Below are 23545 nucleotides of genomic sequence, written 5' to 3'. Positions count from 1 at the left end.
AAACCCCCAAACTTTAAGAACCATGGGCATTAACTTCCTAAGGTAAGCGAAGGGAATGGAGGTTTGGAAATTGCCTATTTAGACTAACCTCTACATAAAAAGTTGTTTGTTTGGTAAGCATTTTGAAAAAGCTTGTTCTCTCCCACACTACTGTACTAACATTATAGCCACTACCTGGTAGCAGAAACTGTAGAGTGGTAATAAGATTTGTTTTTCATTTTTCCTCTGCAATTGCTTTACTTCACATTTAAAATTTTGCATACAAACTGGCAACCTCAGCTAAAGAATAAGTCAATGCCATTAATATAAAATTTTTAAATATATTTAAACAAGAAAAATAGCTTCGTATCATGTCAATTGATTCAAAGATATCAACATTTTAGGTTAAAATTAAAATGAATTTTTGGGAGATGTTGCAATCAAATATTTATTTATATTCACACTTCAACAATTAAACAGGGACTCCAGTATCATTTTTAAATTGAACTCATAGAGAGGCATAAGGAGTTGTTTGAGTGTGGGTGGTGGTGAGAGGAGTAGCTCTCACAAAGTATTCTCCAATCTACAGACACAGGCTTTCTTTCTCAAACAGGACATATTATAATAGCTAAGAATTAGAGGGACTTCCCTGGTGGCGCAGTGGTTAGGAATCCGCCTGCCAGTGCAGGGGACACGGGTTCGAGCCCTGGCCCGGGAAGATCCCACATGCTGCGGAGCAACTAAGCCCGTGAGCCACAACTACTGAGCCTGCGCTCTAGAGCCCGCAAGCCACAACTACTGAGCCCGCGTGCCACAACTACTGAAGCCTGAATGCCTAGAGCCCGTGCTCCGCAACAAGAGAAGCCACCGCAATGAGGCCTGTGCACCGCAATGAAGAGTAGCCCCCGCTCACCGCAGCTAGAGAAAAGCCCACGTGCAGCAACGAAGACCCAATGCAGCCAAAAATGAATTTAAAAAAAAGAATTATATATTTGCCAAGCGCCAGACACTCATGAAAATACTTTACAGATTTTCACTAATTTGAACTTCCCAATAACCATGTGAGATGGATGTTACCATTATCTCCAGTTTACAGATGAGGAATCTGATACAGGGGGTGCAGGACCTTTATCCAAAGTCACACAGTTAAGATGAAGCAGAGGCGGGATTTGAACCCATACAGATTAGCTAGGGAGTCACACACACTTTCTGCCTGTCCTAGCGGCAAAGTAAAGTGCTTCTAGGAGAGGGAGTGGGTGAAACTGACACTGCACTCTTCCAGGTTTTTTAATTCGATTATTTTGAGAGTTTGGGAACCACTGTGATAAACATTGTACTACCAACTCCATTTCAGTTTTCTTAAAGAACACTATCATTTTCTGTGATTTTCTTTTACCTAGTGGAAACTGCCAGTTAAAACAGGAAGAAAACCACCGGTTACAAGAGGGATTTTAGAAAAGTATATTTCAGAAAAAAAAAATTAAATTGTACATCTAAAGGAGTGTGTTGGTCCCTTAAAATTCTCACTCCGATAAGCTAGAATCTCACTTCACCAATTCTAGAATCTCCCCCCAATTTGGAGCAGTACATACATATATGCGTGTGTATTCATGTGTGTACTTGTTTATGTATGTATATGTGTTACACACATATTCTCAGTGGTGGAAGCTTTTGTTCTCTGAGGATGGATTTTATCTGGAGATAATCAAAAGGCATTTTGAGCTAAGTCAGGTGGGTGATGGAGAAGTGGGCAACATTAATCGGAGGTAAAAATAAGTCTGGGCTAAAGATAATGAAATGGCCCTTTTCACATTCTGTTACCAACTCTGACATTTACTTTTTCTCGCAAAGGCCCCAGATATCTTTGGATTCTAATGCCACTATAAGTCTTCTTCCCACTCCTCCCCCACCCCAAACATTTTTATGCCTATCTTCACTAATGAGGTTCATATGTTGGAAATCTGGACATATACCAAGTTCTTTGCATACGAAATCCACACTGTTTTCTAGATTATGCACAAGTAAATACATAATTGTGGTTAAAGCAGCATCCTTAGATGTAATTCTTCATAAATAAGTTCATTAGAAGAATTTCTCATTTTTATGCTCGACTGAAAGTGTTTTCCTTCATTCTCACATTTGTGGGGAAAAAAAAAATCATCTACCCTAATCCGGGATGGATGGAGATCCATTTGCCGTATGAACGTGAACCCTGTTCTCAGCACAGTCTCTGTGTCCAGGAGACGCGTGTTCTCAAGCACTGCTGCCATCTGCTGGCCTTGTGGTTGTTAGATTTTAGAAAAAGCTGTGCATAAAGCTCCAGCCAAGATGATGCAAAATGCAAGTATCATCAGCAGGTAGTTTTGTCGACCCTAAGTAATAAAAATGAATAACTGTCATTAAGAAAACCTGAACCAAATATGCAAAAAGCACAGACTCTCAACATTGCTGCGGACCTTACTAACCATCTGGTCTACCTCCTGTATGTTTTTCGCTACCCCTCTGCCTGATCTCCCTGACTCTCTGGAAACCCCGGAGATCCTCCATCATTTAACCATTCAGGAAACACACGTGCACGCCCACTATGCATCCACACTTGCTGGGGTTAAAATGGTGAACAGAAACGTGCCCCTATTCAGCTACTCACATAATATGGGAGACAGGAATGAATAAAATCATTACAGAAAGGCATGTTAAAAGCCAGAGAGAGGCTAATAAGCAAACACCCAAGGCTGTTTGTGTGTTACCAAGGAATCTTAAGGAGGGAGGTTTGAGGTTGAGTTGAGCTTCTAAGTGTCAATGAACTGAGCAGGGAAGGAGGGCAGCAGGTAGAGATCCTGGGTAGAAGGAATGTGTGTGCAGAGCTCTGCTGCAAGAGAAACATGGTACTCGCCAGGGATTAAGAGAAGGTCCGAGAGGATTAAAAGAAGGTCCAAGGGGCTACAGCAGTGAGTTAGGTGGAGCTCGATGAGGTTGGAAGCTATGGGCCTGAGCACACAGGCATCTTAGAGGCCATGCTCTACTTTTGGTTTTATTTTTCCAAGCAGTGGGAAAACATCAGAGGAATGGCCAGAGCTGGGTGTGGCGAAAAGACGGGATTTGCATTTTGTAAAGACCATGCTTTTGCAGATGGTGAACAGATCGGAGGGGGCCAGAATGGATGCAAGGGGACCAATGAGAAGGTGATCGCAGTCTTCCTGGGCAGAAAGGATGAAGTGCAGATGGAGAGACAGAGACCAGTCTAAAGGGCAAGGGAGAAACAGAGATGGAGTTTACTCGCCCAGCTATGTTGTCTTAAAGATGGAAGCACGGAGGACCACCTCCCACCGCAGCCACTCCATCTGTACCTTAACAAAGAAATACCATCCTGTGCGTGGTAGAAATATTGTATTTCTCATAAGCTCCATCTCTAGGGGTACAGATAGATCAATTCTAATCTCTCTTCCACAAGATAAACCCTCAAACATTGAAAAACAAATGTCTTTTATCCCTGAAGCATCTTTTTCCCTGGTCAATATTTTAGCTCCTTTGGCTATCTTTCAAATGGAACGGTTTCAAGCTCCTGCACGGTCCTGGATGTTCCCTTCTGAATGATTGCCAGGCTGTCTATATAGCTCCTTAAATATAGACCCATTACTCTGAGGCAAGTATTATAGGATCTCAATTACACTGAGATCTCCTGATAGTCAAATCATATGATACTATTACCAGCTTTTTTTAAGATTAATGACAATTAATATATAGTCAAAAATGTATATCCCCTTTTTTTTCATCTTAATAAACAGTTGGGTTAAAGTGGGTGATTTTGCGTCTGTTTGATGACCACAGTGGTCTTTGCAAGTCGGGTTGGGCTGGTTGAATTACCTGATTCACTGTCAGCACTGACTCTACCAGAAGTCACTCTAATTCAAGTTCTACAAGTGAAAGACAGCACAAATCCTTGCCAGGCACAGGGCAGCCTATTTACACACACACACACACACACACACACACACACACACTCCTGCATGAGGGCGTTAAGGGTCCCTGACATCTTTTTCTTAGTCTTAAAGATTGCAGCCTTTGCCTAGATACCAGTACTGGTGCAGAGTGGGCGCTCAATAAATATTTGTTCAAAGAATCAATACACTTGGGCAATTTCCAAATGTGCTTTGTGAATTAGCCAATTGATGCAATCACTGAAATAAGAAAAAACAATATATGGGGCCTCACTTATCAGCACTTTACCACCTAATTATGTGAATACTTCATAAGCTCTCTATTTTATTGTCTATGTAGACAGAAGAACAATGTTCTTAGGGGGTAAAATTTTTTCCCTTTTAAGGTTAAGAATCTGTCCAAACTGCCTAGTGTCCTAGATAAAAAGAACGATTATATTTGGGCAAAATAGTTTTCCTTTGTCAAAGGTGAATGTTGACTCTTAGAAAGATCATGCTAACATTCCTTCCCAAAGCAAAAAAAGTGTTTAACTTGGATTTCTGAGACAGCTACTAAAATGACAAATCATCTCATTCTTTATCTGGGTGTTGCTACGGACCTGTCAATTGCTGTGGTAACAATCCCCTGCATTGGGATTACTGTGGACACACTGACTAAAATGTGTTGCTAAAAATATAATGTCTGTCTAGTTTAAAATAGCTAAATATAAGATTCTAAAACAAACTTCCCAAAGAAGAACAAATATCAGATATAAAAGAATGTCTCAAGGGCAAAGCAGACAAACCAGAGCACTGATGTCATTAAAATGAAATAAAATCGTTAAACTCTTTCACACAAAAAGTGCTTGGATCTCTGATTAAGTCCTTATTGCTCCAGGTTGTAGACTTTTAAATATGTGTCTTTTAGGACGGCTTCAAGACATATCTGATAGGAGCTATGAGTCATAAAGATAAACGTTTTGGTTTTGTTTTCCTCTAGGGTTTTATCTTCTTTTTAAGAAAAATAATTTTTTAAATTCAAATAGGATTTTGGTATCACTGTCTAGTTGCTAACTCTTTCTTAAACTCCTTGGCATGGGAAGTATTTAAAACTTTCCTTTAAAGTTGCTGTCAAGAGGCAACTCAGTATCTGCATTGAATAAGTATCGCTGGGCACACCTTAAGTTCTGTCTGTAGACAGATTTGTAAGGCTTTTAAACTAGAGTTAAAAGGTCAGCAAAACTCACTGTGCTTTCAGCTTTGCCCTCTCTCTATTTTTACTTACATACTTGGCCAAACTTTTGCACTCACTCTCAAATCTGCAGATCAAACACAATGGGATTTTATCCGAATTACACTGAATGTAATTGGAGGTGCTGCCTAAGCCATAGTGAGCTCTTCCATCAGGGATATATGAGTCTCCTATCTATTCTGATAGTCTTTTATGTTTTGTAGTAAACTTCTGCAGTAAAGGAAAAGATTTTATAAATCCAGCACATTTCTTGTTAATTATTTTCTTTTATTTTTATAATTTTTGTAGGTATTAATAGCATTTATTTTCCTCTTTTTAATTGGTCCTTAGTGGCATATTGGAAAGCTATTGATCTAATATTTATCCTATATTTCAGTGCCTTAGTAAATGATCTTAGTGGGTCTCAAGATTTTCAGCTGATACTCTTAAATTTTTAAAGAAGAGAATGCTATATGCAAATGACAATTTTCTCTCCTATACCTAGTCCTCTTATTTCTTAATTTTATCTTATCACACTGGCTAGGATCTCCAGAAAATACTGAATAATAGCAATGATGGAAAATCTATGACTTCCAACTTACAGAGAACTCTTATTTTTTTCAGTTCTATTGAGATAGAATTGACAGAGAACGCTTATGTTTCACCTTAGTTACGTATTTGCTATTGTTTTTTGATAGACATCTTGTGTCAACTAAAGCTTCCTCCTATTTGTAAGAGGTTTCTACTATTGTAAGAGGTTGTTTTCTTAATTAAAAACTGGTTTTTAATTTTAGTAAATGCCTTTTGAATATATATTGTCACAGAGTTTCTTTCTGTTTATCTAATAGTATAATAAATTACATTAATTAACTTGCATATTATGAACCATCCTTGCATTCCTGAATTAAACCCTACTTGGTCATGTTTTATCATTTTTAAAAGTTCCTCCTCTATTTGGTCTGAGCTGTTTTTTTAAAAGGTGTCTTAAAAAAACATTTCTTTGAATGTGCTTAGTGTCTTTTTAGAGGACTCTGAAGAATTAACACGAGGCCCAATGGTTAGGGGTTCTCTCTCTCAAGGGCGTTCTTGTATCTAGGGAAGAAGATTTTAAATTCAGTATCGTTATTACTGTGGTAGTGACTAAAATAATTTTTAAATGCTTCATAATAAATCTATTCTTAGTTTGTGCTTATTTATATCTATAGTTGTAAATAAGCTATGGTTACTTACTTGTTCTTTTCTAAGGCTTCAGAGTGTTATGCTGGATAATACCCAATTCTTAAATAGAAATCATTATCCTTCACGAGGCAGATGAAATATTTGCAAAGAGATTTACAGTGTGCCTTTGGCATAGAATTACTTTCTGTGGAAAGCAACCCTAACTAAAATAAGTAAGAAACATGTGCACAAAAGTAACTTATGGGTCTATAAATGTTTTAAATTGTCTTGTAAATTTAAAAACACAAAAATTAAGATCGCGATCCAAATATCTTCTAAACAAATTTATTACTTCTTCAATCTGAAAACCTTACTTGTATTAACATCTTATGGCTTTCTAAGTCAAAACATTTCATTTGGAATGAATGAAATGATGTTTTAAATGTAAAACTGAATAATCGTTTTAAGAATTATCCAGTGACATGTTCACTTTATGGCTCCCAGAGATTAGCAACATCAGATCTTCTTAGAAATAGGAATTATTTGCTGCTTATTAAGACAAAAAGTATTATACCTATGATGCCTTGACAGTGTCTCTAGTTTATATATTTTTTTAGTAAAAACTATTACAAAATACTATTCACATAGGTTGCTCAACTGAAGACTTTTTCCACAAATAAAGGTAAAGGGGAAAAATCCTAAAACAATTTTTAATGAGAATACACACAAACATCCTAGAACTATTTGATAAATGCAGTTTTAAGTCCGCACCATTGGGGGCTTCCCTGGTGGTGCAGTGGTTAGGAATCCGCCTGCCAATGCAGGGGGCATGGGTTCAAGCCCTGGTCCGGGAAGATCCCACATGCCACAGAGCAACTAAGCCCGTGTGCCATAACTACTGAGCCCCTGTGCCACAACTACTGAAGCCTGTGCACCTAGAGCCTGTGCTCCACAACAAGAGAAGCCACCACAATGAGAAGCCCACACACCACCACGAAGAGTAGCCCCCGCTTGCCACAACTAGAGAAAGCCCATGCACAGCAACAAAGACCCAACACAGCCCAATAAATTTAAAAAAAAAAAATGTCAACACCATTTACACTCGAGAGGGAAGAGGTAGTTGTCACCTGCTACCACACTGTTTTCCTGTAAAGTTGGTCGTTGGATATGGAGGACCTTGGGAGGCATGAGAGTCAACAGAAAATCTATTCCCAAATTCCCCTCAGGGATATTTTAATCTTTGGGATAAAAAATCTTTCATCTTGTTTATCTACCATATTTTACACTAAATAAAATTTCCCCTCTATCATATTTTATTGGATTATTTAACCAAAATCTCTTACAGGAAAATAAAGTCAACTAAAGCATTTTTCCCTGAAGTTGGGGTGGAGAAAAACATGTTCATAATAATTGTCATATCATTAATATTTTCTTTCCTAGTTAGAGATAATAGCACTTTGAACATCTGACCTGTCAAATTAATTCGTGTTGCATGCAGTTTTCAGAAAATAACACATAGTATTAAATACCCTTCTCAACTGGACCTACACCTTTCGTGTACATACCTGTATTTCCTTAAACATGAAGACACCCCACATTGCAGCTATAAATCCTGGACCCTTAAATAAAAATAAGAACTTTATTTAAATTGGTTATTTTTCTGTGACTGTACTCTACACAAATACAGTGAGGTGGAGAGCTGACCTGACACTTTCCTCAAATAAATTTCTATTGTAAAAACAATATAACAATATTGTCAGGAAAAACTGTTCATGATCTCAATCTGAGCTCAACATTGAGTTAAACTAAGTAGCGTTAGGTGAAAAAATGAAGACTTCTTTCCTTTTTTTTCTTTATGGTTTTCATTTTTATTATTTTGATGATGCTATAATATTTTATGCCATAACAATGTGTTTCTTTAATGTGATTTATAATAAAATATTTTAATAAGCAAGTAGTTTATTTTTTCTAGTGAACTACTTCCTTAGGATTCTAGAAATGGGCTTAAGAGGAAAAAGTGTATGAATAAACTTATAACTTCCTTTGGCATTAGATAATATCATAACTAAAGAAATTTTAGTATGTTCTTTTGGACCTGAAAAATAATGTGCATATGGGAGCAGCATGTACTTTAAAGTTCTCTTTAGCTGATATTACTGCACAGTAATCAGCTATGTCTCACATTATGCTCTAGTGAATGCTACAGATAGTATTATGGGAAGATGGAAAAACCGTGTAAGGAAAAATAAACAACGGGTTAGTCAGCAGGAGACAAAGACAGGAATGAGATAATATAGCACAAAAGAGAAGAAATGAGATGGAAAAAGGATGATTCTGCAATCTGAAAACTTTAAGCTATTAAAGTTTATTAATTTTTTTCGTTGAGAAAGGAAAACATTGGAATTTAGATTAATTGCAGTCTTTGTGTAGAAGGCATACTGTATCAGCATTTTGATGATTCCTTTTCAAACCCTGCACACACTCTGGAAGAGTTTCAAATAAACAATTCCAGCCTGTTTTCCCCTCCACCACTCCAACTGTCTACATGACTGGTTCAGCAAAGCTGGACTTCACTCCTGGCAGGGGAGCAAAGCAACAGGAACACATTACTCTCTGTTTATTGGGATCTGGAAAAGTCAAGATCAAAAGAGCCAGAGAAATAGGTCAAAGGAACTGTCTTCTACCAATGACGTATGGTCCTAAGCCTCAAAATCCAAACCGAACAAGAAGCACCTGGGCCCTTTAGCAGTTTCATAGTGACTTGGGGCAGGATGGGAGGAAATGATAGAATAGGGTGTAAATATTAATGCTATCATGCCAATCACTCAAGAATTTTATCCTCTTTAATCCCTTCAGAGTACATGGGAGAAGACAATACCAAGAGGTACCACTGACCTCTGAAGCTTTCTGGTTCATGACTTTCTAAATATGAGTTTAGACATGGCCTCAGAGTTATTGCAAGGAGCACCGTGGTTACTGGAAGCGGTGCTTTGCTAGATGTAACCCAAGCAGAAGTCAAAGTGTGTACGGACCCTGGTTTGGCAAAGGACAGTCAACGAAGAAGGGCATCTTAAATGAGAGTCACAACTGTTTTGGCACTGGGATTGCGTATTTTTCTATTGTAAGTGAGTACAAATTACACATTTATAAATCAGCCTTGGAAAAGAAGGTGAGCTTGAGCCATCTGGAAAGGCTTCACCTTCCTGAGAAGCTGATTCAGCCGTTCAATTCCCTGAGGAAGACTGGGAGCAGAGGTACCCAGCCCTCTGTCCTGCTACGTGGGCTTTTCTTCTTTCTTTCTCTTTTCCTTTTCTTTTGTTCTTTTTAATTGGACATTTGCCAATAAACAATGTAGGTGCTGCTTTCAAGGAACTCTCGGTCTAGTCACCAATGGGTCCTAAGAATGGAAATACATGTCCTAGGGAAGAAGGGTATGCTGCTGGGGTTTGAAAAATGTACTCTTGATGAAACAAGACTGACCGTATTCATAATTGTTAAAGCCGGGTGATGGGTGTCTTTGAAATTTTCCAGCCAAAAAAGTTAAAATTAAAACCAATCTAGCTCTGCCGTGAAAATAAAATAAAGAAGAAGGTAAGATCCTGAAGGGCAGGGCCAAATCTTTTCTGCATACAGATAAGGCTGTCTTTGAACTAACGACAGTGGAACCAAGCAAGAGCCCAGTAGCAATAAAGACCTAGGCCCTCACCTCCCAGAAATACCTGTCCCTCCTGGAAACAATCCTCAGGGTCCAGAGGAAGCCACACTTGGTGGGTGAGACGCCTGATTTCATGACAGTGTTTGAGAATCATCCTTCTGATGGGCGAGTCTCCAAATGCCACAGTGACCACTTCCACCGGCCCTTCGCCTACACCCCACCTGCCTCAGCTATTTACTTCCACTGAATTAGGCTTTAATGTCTTGTCCTAAGTCTTTACCATAACTTAATACAAGAAACAGTAGGAGGAAAACCATATCTCTATCTACTATAAAATTTTTGTGAAGAATATTATTTATTATTGTTCCACGTCCCCTGTATAAGGCCCCATAGGATAAATTCTATTAAGAATTTAGTGTTTAAAAAACAAAAGCAAAAAAAAAAATTAGTGTTAGAAAATAACTGGTCTTTTCTGAGGAAATAATGTTACCAGTTAAAAAGAATTAGTTATCACATTGTCTCACCCCCTTTTGCAAGCAAAAGCAAAACAATGTTTAATCACGTAACTATTTACTCTCTGTGTTATTTGCTTACTTTCTCACTTTTATCATAGTTTTCATTTTCTATTTGTGTTTGTATTTCTGTTTTGTCTTGTGTGGCTTAATTCTATCTGTGTACTTTATACAAAAAGTTGCTTCAAACTCGTTTTGAAGAATCCACATTTGTTCAAGAATATAACTTCATTGAAAGACAAAATCACTATCATGTGACAACGTTTAAATTTGATGTGATTAATGACTGCATCTATTTTAATGTGTCATTCCTCCTTATGTAGTGGGATATGACTGTCAAATTACATTTGCATCCCTAGTCGAGGTGCATATCATACTGTATACTTTGCTCTACAAATTTACTTTTAAGCATTTCACTGGTAAGTGATATATCCCATTGCCCATTACATTTTCCTGTTATATGGTCACTTCTAGCATTAAATATCTTTGAAATAATGAGAAACAAACCCTTTCTGTGAAAAAATTTGGGTCTTTTGCCATTCCAATGATGAGGACTTAAACTTAAAAATATTCCTTATAACTTGCTCAATTTTGATAACATTTTCCCTCAATAGAAATTAAGAATGTCAAAATGTGAGCCCTTTAAATTAAAAAAAAACTAACCTATTAAAATAGTTCACTTTAGTGTACCACTAAATTCAAATAAAAACTAAAGCCAACAGTTTTATGAACACAGAACTGTCAAAATATGCTGTTTAAAACCCAGAATTTAAATTAAAATTTAAGGATGTTTCAAACTTTTATGCAATTGTATTTTAGACCAGACAATGTGTTTAAAAATATCAGTTTTGTAGGCTTGCACAGGTGTGCTGCTAGAATGTTTTAGGCAAATTTTGTTTATGATGACGACTTAGGAAGCAGGGAGGCAGGTAAACAACTTAACAATCTAAGATACTAGAGTAGAAGTAAGAGCCCAACGTTAAAGCAATTAATTCGTGTGTGTGTGTGTGTGTGTGTGTGTGTCTCGGTCCTAGTACCATAAGGAACCTGAAACATTCTAAATTGGATTCTATACTAAAGGCAAAAGGTAGCCCTGCATACAAGAAACTCTCCCCTGAGAAGCCCTGAGATATCCACGTAGCCATGTTCTTTCAGACGACTATGTCAGCTATTGCCTCAATTTTCTCATCTTCAAAAAGCCTGACAATACCTGTCCTGCCTATGTCAAAAGAAACATTTTTGTTTTTCTGTTACCTATGCGCTACATGATTGGCACCTAAAAAAATCAGATGAAGCAAACTGCATTATGAATGCATGATAAATGGCACCATCCAGAGACAATACTTTGCTTCAGCACTTTCTGAAAGCCTTCCTTAAAATATTGACGAACCCTATGAACAGGGGCTGAAATACTCTCTGTCTCACAAGGATATCATGAGATTCAAGTGTGATAATACACACAAAAGCATTTTTTACATCTATAAACTGTTATATAGAGATGAATATTGTTATCAATAGCAAATTACAATGCATCCCAAACGAAATTAGGTAAAACGACCAAACAAAAACTGCAAGGGTTTCAAAGATTAACAAACCTGCTAAAATGAGGTTAGCAATATTCCCTTAGAGATCAAGGACATGAGATTAGAGGGTATCAGTTTATCTACATGAATCTGTTATATGAATTATACTCCTGAAAAATCAAACTCCTTGACAGGCTTCAGTGATTCACTAAGAATGCTTGAGAAAAATTAGATTTACGTTTGAAAAACAAAAATTTGGAAAAGCAGTTCAGCTACTTACAGCAGTGATGATTGGAAAACTGACCACAGCGCTGAGGGAGTGGTTCGCTATGAACCAACAGCAGGTAGCAATGGCCCAGAGTATTCCAGACAGGAATCCTGAAACACACACACCCCACACGTTTACCAACCACCTCCCCTCCTGAAAAACCCACACACCAGGTAGAGTGGGAATGTTAAAGTGCTCAGGTCAACACACTCCTATCAACCCTGCCGGCCAACATGGGTTTTTTAGCCATGTTTTAGGACCATTTTGGAAACCAAATGATTTCTCTTTTCTTGACTCTATGGTATAAAGATTACCTTTTACCTTATTGACATGAAATCAAGTACCCAAAATAGTAGTTGAGGTAAAGATTGGGTAGTGGAGGGGGACCCAGGGAAGATACTGGGTATGAACATATTCTGCAAACACCATTTACTCTAAACCATGACCATAAAAATCTGTGAAATTCAGAATGATGCTTAGCTAAGGGGAAAAAAACTACTAGAATTTGAATAAAAATATCAGCTAAAATGTTTGATACTTTAGCTAGGCATTCGGTAAATATTCTACCATTTTCTAAAATGGTATAGTGGTACAGTGGCACACTTGGGCTTCAATGAATTAGGCACTCAAAGTGAATCTCTGACATATGCTTTATTTTGTTCTTTAAAAAACTTTACTTGTGGACCTATATTCCAGATTGAATTATAGCAAACTTTTAAATAAGTGAGAAATTATAATTTCTCATTATATTTATAATACATATAATTTCTCATTATATATATGTGTGTGTGTATGTATATATATATACACAAACACACACATATATTACCGTCAATGCCTAGTGGATTAAATCCAAAAGCATGTACATTTAACATGCCATTTTTAAACTCAAAAATAATTTCTCCTAACTTTTTGGAGAAAATGTTTTCCCTAGTGACAATATAAAAAATATGTGAAATTCAGGATGATGCTTCGCTAAGGGGGGGAAAAGAAAAACCTCCTGGAATTTGAATAAAAATAGCAGCTAAAATTTTCAGGATGCTTTAGCTAGACATTCAGTAAATATTCTACCATTTTCTAAAACGGTATAGTGGTACAGTGGCACACTTTGGCTTAAATGAATCAGGCACTCAAATTGAATCTCTGACATATGCTTTATTTTGTTCTTTAAAAAATTTTACTTGTGGATCTATATTCCATATCGAATTATAGCAAACTCTTAAATGAGAAATTATAACTTTTCATTATATATACACTTTTTTTTAAACCAATGCCTAACTGATTAAATCCAAAAGCATGTGCATTTAACATAACTTTTTAAAACTTTAAAATAATTTCCCCTAAATTTTTGGAGAAAATGTTTATTTTCCCAAGTGACTGGAGATTCGTATTTGTTGACACTTTAAAAATATATACAGGACTTCCCTGGCGGTGCAGTGGTTAAGAATTCGCCTGCCAATGCAGGGGACATGGGTTTGATCCCTGGTCCAGGAAGATCCCACATGCTGCGGAGCAACTAAGCCTGTGCGCCACAACTACTGAGCCCACGAGCCACAACTACTGAAGCCCACGTGCCTAGAACCTGTGCTCTGCAACAAGAGAAGCCACCAAAATGAGAAGCCCATGCACCTCAACGAAGAGTAGACCCTGATCACTGCAAATAGAGAGAGCCCGAGGGCAGCATCAAAGTCCCAACACAGCCATAAATAAATAGATAGATAGATAGATAGATAGATAAATAAAAATATAGAGAGAGCCCCAGGACTCTGGCTTTTAATATACATCCTTAGTTGGTGAAGAAGAAATACTAAAGTCTGACCCTCAATACACAAGATGTTTCAGCACAGGAAACAATCTTAGATTCATTGTTCAAGTTCTAGGTTCTGTAATAATGACATGGCATTTCAAACCCGGTTTCATGGTTTCTAAATCCTTCATATTTGGTGGTGAACTGGGCCAAAGTCACTGAGGGAATGAACACATACGCACACAGACACACAAAAACGGACACACACAGAGAATGGCTTGGTTTCCAGAAGACGATTATTCAAGCTAAATGAATAGGGCATGATACTTTCACGGAGTAAGAAGAGCTTCTGTCGTTAATATTCTTACCTGGCAAGACTGCTTTGGGATATAGTTTAGGATTATTTTTCATGGCTATACAGTAGGCCAGAAAGTAGACCGTACTTGTGAGGAAGATGCCGCTGAAGTGTGCAAAAACGTAGTCTAAATCTGGAAATACAGGTTAGAAAACTCTCAAGCATATCAGTTTAGTCATTTCAAATACATCTAGAGTTCTAAGAATAAAACCAACTCACTCAAATCAACCTTAAATGTAAAGGAAGCATTAATTCTATTTTATCATCTACATGTTATTTATATAGAATTTTAACAAACATATTTAAAATAGTAAGAAGTTAGTTACTATAATCAAATCTGAAAGACTGGCTTTTATGATTATCTTGGAAAGCTAAATAAGAAACAACAAACATTATGTGACTATCACGTTAATATCTCCTTTTTTAAGAACAGGTATCAGACCTAATATTACTGATGGCTATAGCCATTGTAGCAAATCTGCAAGTAGACTGTAGTTGGGGGATGGTGTGTAAAAAAATTTTAGAAGTGCTAATTTTATATGGTGTATTGATCAGTCTGGAGACCAGCTTCCAGGTTGCAGATGACAGCTACCCCGGCAGCTATACAGAAGGATATTCAGGAAGTTATTCCAAAGAGGATTTTATTTGTTTTCTATAAACCTAACTACACGGGGGGAGTTAATAACACAGATGGTGGCCCAATATCTGAGAAACCCAACTCCACTGACTATTTAAAGCAGAGGGTCCTTTGGCCAAACAGATGGGTGTAATGCAGGTTCTTGGCTGGGAAGGTCACACTGGGCTCATTGTTTCTCTCAACGAAATTTGGAGAAAGATGAGTGGCCCTGTTTAGGCAGAAAATCTTGAAAGTCAAAGGGTTTGTCTCTTCTTCTAAAGTCTTAAATCCTACTTCTGAGTCATATCACAACAAGACATCCACCCAAAGACCACCAGAAAAGGCAGCATAATCTAGCGATTAAAACACTGACAACCTGGTGGGACTCATCAATCCGCCACTTGCTAACTTGGAGACTTGGGTAAATTACCTACTCTCTCTCTGTCTTAATATTCTCAATTGTAAAACCGGAATAATAATGGTATCCAACCAGCAAGGTTGCTAGGAGAGTCAATTGAGTTATTACTGTAACTAGAACAGTGGCCAGCACAGAGCATATACTATTTATGTGATTGTTAAATAAGTGACATTAAAAAAATATGTCCCCTTGAATTATTTTTTGAATAAATTGGAATAAAGTGTATCTCTATCAGACGACATTTGAGTTGTCATAAGAAAGATCCCTAAGAACTGATGGTACTATTTACGGGAAGAGATTGTTGAAGACATTGTTTATTATGTCCCGGTACCAAGAACAACTGTACTCCTGAACAATTAGTTGTTTTTATCTTGTGTTTGCTGAATTCTGGGGCTTATCTGATTTCCTTTGTGGCTGTAAGGAATCTTAGAGCCAAATTATAACTCATTACTAGCAAGTGTACAAGTGTAGCACAGTTTTTCGACTCATTCATGGCTCTGTTTTATTTTGTCACTCTTTTTTCCTTCTCTCTTAATTTATCCTATGTTATTCTATTTTTATTAGTTTTGATCCTTTAAAATGAAAAGAATAAAAATACAAAAGGTATTTGTATAAAATCTTTTTAAAAAAACAGAAATTAATAAAAGTTTGAGTACTGTTCGTGGGGCTGAATATAAAAAGGAAGAAACAGATCATGGTAATCACTCAAAGTCTATCTGCTCATTTAGAGTTCAAATCCCAGCTTCTCCATCAATCTTTCCCTCATGGCTTGCCCTCCAGAAATCTCCCTTATCTGATGACATTCATTTCCTGTGCCATGGATGTAGAACTGTCTTAACCACGACATAGTTCTTTTATCGTTTCGTGGGTGTAAGCCACGTTTCAGTATAATCACAGGATCCTGAATTAGACACTCTCACCTCCTTTGGAGCCTGCAGAAGGTTGTTGCACACTATGTGGAAGTGACGTCTTGAGAGATTAATTCTAGCGCTAGAAACTGAGATAATTTGGCAGCATTACATTGGGCCTTTCAATGCGTTACTCTGTGCTCGAAAAATAATATACTAAGCAGGCTATATTTTTACCTTTATTTGATTTTAAAGTACTATGTGCTACACTTCAGTTTTTTTTTTATCTTTTTTTTTTTAAAGAGGATAGGAATACATATTTTCCTAGAGATCATCAAACTGGAAAATAATCTCCAAATCTTGCAGCAAAGCCAGAAACCATGTGTTAAGATCCAAGTAGCTGAAATGAATCCTGACTAAAATTGATTCTATTTGTATGTTAAAGATTCCATGAAAATATTCAAACAGTCCTTTATTTATTTTTTTAGTTTCCCTTGCCCTTCTAACTCACCACTTGCAATGACAAAGTAAGATCAAATCTGATGAAATGAAATTTTATTTTAAGGCGCGATGAGAAAATCTAAACATAAAATTCCCTCTGTGTCTGTCTGGGCTTCCTTCCTCCCTAATGTGAGGTGTGCATCTGCATTACACTTTTACTGGAGCTTCTCAAAATGGGAGTGCTTGCTTGACCGTAAAGATCAATTTCTTTTTTGCTTCGGATGCTACCAATGTATAATAACTTCTTAAAAGAAGAGTGTTCTTTCCCAGCTCTGTAGCAGGTCACCGTGACCTGCTACAGAGGTTTGTAGCTGCTTACCTGGACTATGTATCCTTGGTGAACTTTATGTAAAATATCAGTATGTCATTTTGATGTACGATCCTTTGTCTCGAAAAAGTATATGACAGTGCGTTTGCCTTTTAACAGGCGGAACAGTTCTCAGAGCTTTCTGAGGGTCTGTCTCCTGGGTTATAATCCTCAATTTGGCTCAGATAAAATTCCCTTTTTTCGCTCCTGAACTTGACTGTTCATTGAATTTTCATCGACAAATCTATGTACCAATATCTACCACAGTCCCATTCTTTTTATAGTCTTAACTAGAAACATGGGTATTGAGTTTATTTATAAAGTAAAATAACTTTTTCCTCTCACCGTTCTGACTTGCCCCTGCATATATACTATCATTTCTCTTGCTGTGGTCCTTGATGTAAATGATTGGCACAAATGTAGATCCATAGAGTATTCCAGATATTACTGCGAGACTGCAGCCCCTTAAAAACAAATAAATCACTATTCATCTGGGCCCAAAGCAATGTTTCTGCCAAACGCACACATGGACTCATATCAAAAGCATGTTTCAGGGCTTCCCTGGTGGCGCAGTGGTTGAGAATCTGCCTGCCAATGCAGGGGACACGGGTTCGAGCCCTGGTCTGGGAAGATCCCACATGCCACGGAGCAACTAGGCCCGTGAGCCACAATTACTGAGCCTGCGCGTCTGGAGCCTGTGCTCGCAGCAAGAGAGGCCGCGATGGTGAGAGGCCCGCGCACCGCGATGAAGAGTGGTCCCCACTTGCCACAACTAGAGAAAGCCCTCGCACAGAAATGAAGACTCAACGCAGTCATAAATAAATAAATAAATAAATAAATAAAAGAACGTGAATTTCTAAAAAAAAGCTTGCTTCAAAGTGGAAATCACAAGGCATTATGTAGCAATCACCCATCTATCTCAAGTGGGGTGACAAGCAAAAGTCCCAGAAGTGCCCTGCAGGGTCAAGGTACCTGATGCCACCTTGCTGTGATGCAGCTTCAGTCCTCCACCGTCTAATGGTGGAAGGACATGATTTACAGACGCTGCAATGGATTATCACGATAAACTGTCATTACATAGGTGAGAATATTGCCATCATACTCTACAGGCGACATAAATAAACCTGGCTCTCTCATTAAATTATGCAGTATTTGTGGACTGACACCGGGCCCGATGCTTCTTTTTTAAACCCTCTGTGACAAGAGCACAGATAATAATAATGACTAGAATAGACTAAGGACCAAACACACGTTTGTTCAAAACAACTACTGAGATCCACAGACTCACCTAGGCCTTAGGCATGGTCAAGGGGAAGTGCTGATTTAATAACATAATTTAAGAAACCTTTTTTTTTTTTTTGCCATGCTGACGCCCTGTGGGATCGTAGTTCCCGGACCAGGGATTGAACCCGGGCTCCCTGCAGTGAAAGCACCAAGTCCTAACCCTGGACTGCCAGGGAATTCCCTAACAAAATAATTTGAATATTTCAGGTAAAACTTTACTTTCTGTAAGAAGAAAATGTTTTGCCTTAAGCACTAGGCTCACGTTGATCCCTCAGACTTGGGCCATATCTGCGTGAAGCAAGCGTTTCCAGTGGTTTTGGCAGGGAGGTGATTAATATTCTGGAACAATCCCTTTGGCTTAATACAAAGGACAATGGCATGAAACAGGAAAGAGTTTTAGGCAAAAACCATACCTTTCCAAGCTCGAAAACAAATGCTTAGGGACTTCCCTGATGGTCCAGTGGTTACGACTCCACACTTCCACTGTAGGGGGCATGGGTTCGATCCCTGATTGGGGAACTAAGATCCCACATGCCACGGGGTGCGGCCAAAAACAAAAAAAAAGACGTCTATTTTAGTGGTGTTTTAAGGAATATGAGACTGTAGGCACTCACATGGCCAGTGAGCTCTGTTCATGATGGAAACCCCTGCATCCTGGGGAGGCCTAGACCACGTGGTCCTGGAGGAGGGTCCCAAACGCAGACCAGACTAATAGACTAGGCTGGCCAGTGAGACAACTGAAAACGTTCTTCTTAACAAATATTCCCTTAACAAAGGCAATGCTTTGTGAAAAATGTTTTGTTTGATAGATCTATTTTATTCCAAAGCAAAAATAGCAACATATTTATTTCTTCCAAAGCGTGTGGGTTAGTTCATTCTTTCATTCATTCCATTTATTCAAGTATTTATTGAGCATCTATTATGCGCCCAGTACTGCCTCTTTCCCACTGTGAGATCATTGTATATACTAACAGAGGACATGCCTTCTATCCTTGAGGTGTCACCACAAAAAGTCTAAAACAGCCCTCAACTGAAAAATGCAAGCTACATACTATTACACATTCATATTTCTTATATAAAATATACAACATTTTCATACATAAAACATAAACATTCTCATATTTCTTTGCCAGCCCCCCAAACCCTAAAATATAAGGGCTGTCATTGAGCTTAACTCTCCTGGTCTTGATACAAAGAATTGGGGGTGGGCGCTAGGACCTACATGGACACAAAATATCCTACTATATTTGACAATCAATATCTTGGGATTATAAAACTGTCTGACACATGAGCGGAGGGATTTCCAGTGGAGAGCATCCTGGGTAATGTAATGGAGACGCGGACCTAATTCGATTGTGATTGCTGGGGGCATACTGGCCATTATACTCTGTGGCCTATAGTTTTACTTTACTTTGCTTTTTTTTTTTTTTTTAACTTTACTTTTACTTCAGGCACGAAAGTCCTGCAAAATGAGATTGCTTTTGTCAGCTACTTATTGGCCAGAGACACTGCAGTGGCTTAGAAATTCCTTGGAGCACTGAGACCAAGGCCCTCTGTACCTTAAAATTCAGCAAGCGACCTGAAAGTCTCTCTACCATGGAGCTAGGAAGTCAAAGCTTGTGTTACCATTTTCGTCTTGAACTCAGATGAATATTACTTCACTCTTGCTTTAACCAAATATGAAACAGAATAAGAGAACCTCTTCTTACACTAAGCGGTTTTGCACTGTAGAAAGTTTATCCACCCAGGAATAATCAGGATCAAGATCTTGAGTTTTGTTAATCACCTGTTGAAAACATTGGCAAAAATCAAAAGGAGAACAGCGTTCAATTGATAACCACACTGGTGACAAGAAGATTTTCAGTGTTTTTCTCTTCTCTCTCAAACACTCTTTAAAATATGACCATGTCACCCTGCATTCTGATTCTGTGGGCATCTCTAGACTCAAATGTTTCTGATTCTGTTTCTCTTTCACTCAGAATGGTCTGGCAGTGGGCAACTTCTCTGTTTAAATGTTTTTCACAGCTTATTAAATGGCTATTTTGATACACCTGTCAAAGCTAACAAAAGTTATTAATGCTTGCATTTTATTTGCAAATTTTAATAACTTGTAAAGAAATTAGAACTTAGGCTCTTCCACTATGGAATACCTAAGATCAACAGGCATATTTTTATCCAGATTTTTAAACTAAATTAGTTAACGAAACATTTCCCGCCTTGTTTTAAGATTAGCTAATATTCTAAGTCAGGAAAAGTTATAAGCAAATTCATAATATTTCTACTATTGAATGTAATCATCTTTGTCTCTTAGCTGAAGTTTCCTTGATGCCATACTCCTAATGCTTTCATAAGAGATGAGAAACTATTGTACATTTGAATTCTACGTTATGTGCTAAATCAAGCTTTCCTTTGGCAATCATGCTTTCTCACCCCACGAGCAGCTCGTGATGTATGGCAACATCGTAACCAATACTTTTTATGTATCCTTAAACTTCAGTTTGCTTACATACTTCCATCTTGATGGAAAAATCTAAGGCCATTAGCCTACTCTGTAGCTTTTACCAAGTTGCATTTATTTTCCTTTCTTCCCCCTTTGTGTGCAGGGAAGTTGGTTAGGAGGTATCTGGGTCCCTAAAGTGGGCAAGGAACACCAGACACCTTCTCCCCGTCTCACTCCTTCATTCTCTCTGAAACATCTCCCTGATCAGAGAGGCCTACGGATCAATACATCTCTTTCCTTTTACACCTAAGCTACTTATTATTTGACTTTAGTGTCGATTTAACTAAGGTTTCTGTCACCTTAGTTGATAAGAGTTTTGATAGGGGAAGAAGGAAGGGGAAGAAACGATTCATTCTGAAGTAAGGAGTAGAGGCAGCGCCTCAGTGTGTGGGTGGGAGGTGGGATTTCAAGGGCGGCAGCCAGCACTGGGCCCTCGGCAGGTGCACGGGACACTCAGCATCCGAGGCGCCGGAGTCTGTGCTCACGGCCGTGGCCGTTTGCCCTGGAACCACATCTGTATACGGAGCCACTGGCACTAGTGCTGCGGGCTGTCTTGTAAAGGTTGCCCCTGTTTAACCTAGACTTGCTATTCCAGACTAATTTATGTTCTTCAGGGTCAAAACAGTGACTCCTTACATATTTCCCGTCTTCACCTTTGAGTGGAATGGGATATGCCAGAAAAGAGAACTAGAAAAAAGTCAAGTCTAATTCCCACTTTCGTGTGACTTGATTTACCCTTTCACTGGCTTTGTCTTATCTGTGGTCCCTGCCTTCCCCCAATCCTACTTTAAAACCTCCTTCCTCTCCCTTTCTAAAGTCACTTTCATGTTCCTCTTCAGTATTTAGCGTTCCCGTACTGCGGAAATCCTTAAGTTATTCCAGAATATGGGCTTGTGTGCACGTCTCCTAGTAGGGATCTACCGTTAGTAAAAATAAGTAGACCTCTGTGTTTGTTGAGCATCTTTACTGTGGAAATATGGATTGCTACATAGACCCAGCCATAATAAATATGCTAAAATATTTCAGATAGCTCTGATTTAAAAAAATACCCCATTACCCTCTTATCTGCGTTCAAATCCATGCATTTTCCTTTTATCTTAATTATATGTTTCAGATCAAGGTGGTTCTCATTCTCTACTCACATGTTCTGTTATTAATGGTGTGGTGTCCACAGAATATGTGTTATTTGGTATTTTGCTTTTGATGAACAAAAATATGAAAGCACTGCAAAGAAAATAAATTTTAGTGACATTTATCATAACCCTGGTTCACATTAAGTTCACTGAATTTTAAGGGAAAACACAGCTTAAATTAAGTCTTAACGATACGATGATTACTTCCAAACTGCCTCTTCGGCGGTCCTGCCATTTCTCCAGCACTGCCGTTCTCTTTGACATCTCTCCTTGTCCTTAATTACAACAGCTTAAAAGCTAGACTCATAAGCTTCCCTCCCAAATCAGATCTTTCTCCTGATTTTCTTGTTTTAGTCAATGGCCCCATCTTTCTGTTTATTCATGCTTAACCCTGGAATCACATGGTAAAAAACACAAATGGAAACACCTTGAAATAATATATCTCACCTGTTCTATTGACAAACCCCCCCCCCAAAGCTTAACATCCTCAATTGGACAAACTTGAGGAGGCAAGTACCACTGGTGTGAGTGCAGAACTGTGCGACCCCCTACAGAGGAGACCCTGGGGCCATGGACCAAAGGCACAGGTGTGTCCACTCGTAATCCTACCGGTCCTGCTCCAGGACCTCTAACACAAGTACGGCCACACTCAGGTGAGCTGACCCTCATGGTCGTCCAGTGGAATATGACACAGCCATAAAAAAGGAATGAGGATGCCCTCTGTGCTCTGACATGGAAAGACCTCCAGAGTATATTTTAAGAGATAAAAACACACGCTTAAGCCTAATACCTCTCTCTCCTAAGGCACTGACTATTCATGTCCAGTATCTTTGTAACAAATGCCTCACTGACCTTGACTTTTGAACCACGCAAAAATGCTAAAATGTGTTAAAATATTAAATTAACTTAAGGAAACTAACAACTTTGGTATACTTTTGATATTCCTTTTTAAAAACATTTGCATGGTTCAAAAGTTAAAGCAATATAAGAAGTTTTCAAAGCACACATGAGACTGAAATAGTATGGGTAGCTGAGTGCAGACTAGTGAACCCAGATATGCTATCTTTTGTACAAAAATTAAAAATGTCGAGTGAGCTTCCTTAGTTCAGTCTCTTGGCTGCTTTATAAACTTGAATGGTTCCATATTCCCTTCCATAGGAAATTCAAGTTTCACTTTGATTTCTACTGCTCTCTGCTTCATGCCCCATTCAACCTTTCTCAACATAATCCCCCCATGGACTTCTTTCCCTGACCAGTCCCTGCTCCAAGCTTGTGTGTCCTGTTTGTGAGCCTTCCTTAGCTGGACACACCGTGTCCTCACCTCTTACCCAAACTAGAGAAGACGTGAAGTGCTGACTGTCAGAAGGGAGCCCCACCCCGGGCCGGTGCTCCCCTATCTTCCTCTTCTCTGAATTCCCAAAACACTGAGAATCGTCATCACACGGTCCAGACCATCTGCCACAGGTCCATGTAATCTTTTTTCTCTAAAGACTTTCCAATTCAATAGAAGATAGGAACCACATTTTCCATCTGCTTCAAGGTCCTCGAAGTACCTGACACTCAGTAAAATTGAATGCATAAAACCTGATTATA

General features: G+C 38.4%; 1 protein-coding gene across 5 annotated transcripts in view; it reads right to left on the bottom strand.

Annotated features, from left to right (window-relative positions):
* Nucleotides 1-928: 928 nt before the first annotated feature.
* Nucleotides 929-23545, bottom strand: part of TMEM144 (transmembrane protein 144) — a 49283-nt gene continuing 26666 nt past the window's right edge. For 4 of the 5 annotated variants that reach the window (XM_036853240.1, XM_036853238.1, XM_036853241.1 and 1 more), the window contains 7 exons: nt 21962-22043; nt 20029-20105; nt 17381-17499; nt 14359-14478; nt 12256-12353; nt 7851-7904; nt 929-2351 (listed from right to left, as the gene is read on the bottom strand). In XM_036853240.1, coding sequence (XP_036709135.1) covers nt 2268-2351; nt 7851-7904; nt 12256-12353; nt 14359-14478; nt 17381-17499; nt 20029-20105; nt 21962-22043 — 634 coding nt within the window. In that variant the 3' untranslated portion in view covers nt 929-2267. The remainder of the gene's footprint in view (nt 2352-7850; nt 7905-12255; nt 12354-14358; nt 14479-17380; nt 17500-20028; nt 20106-21961; nt 22044-23545) is intronic. The other variant, XM_036853243.1, reaches the window with a different exon arrangement.

Source organism: Balaenoptera musculus, chromosome 5, assembly GCF_009873245.2.
Source record: "Balaenoptera musculus isolate JJ_BM4_2016_0621 chromosome 5, mBalMus1.pri.v3, whole genome shotgun sequence".
NCBI classification, from domain to species: domain Eukaryota; kingdom Metazoa; phylum Chordata; class Mammalia; order Artiodactyla; family Balaenopteridae; genus Balaenoptera; species Balaenoptera musculus.
The sequence above is the reverse complement of the archived record's forward strand: the minus strand, read 5'-3'. Positions and strand labels throughout refer to the sequence as shown.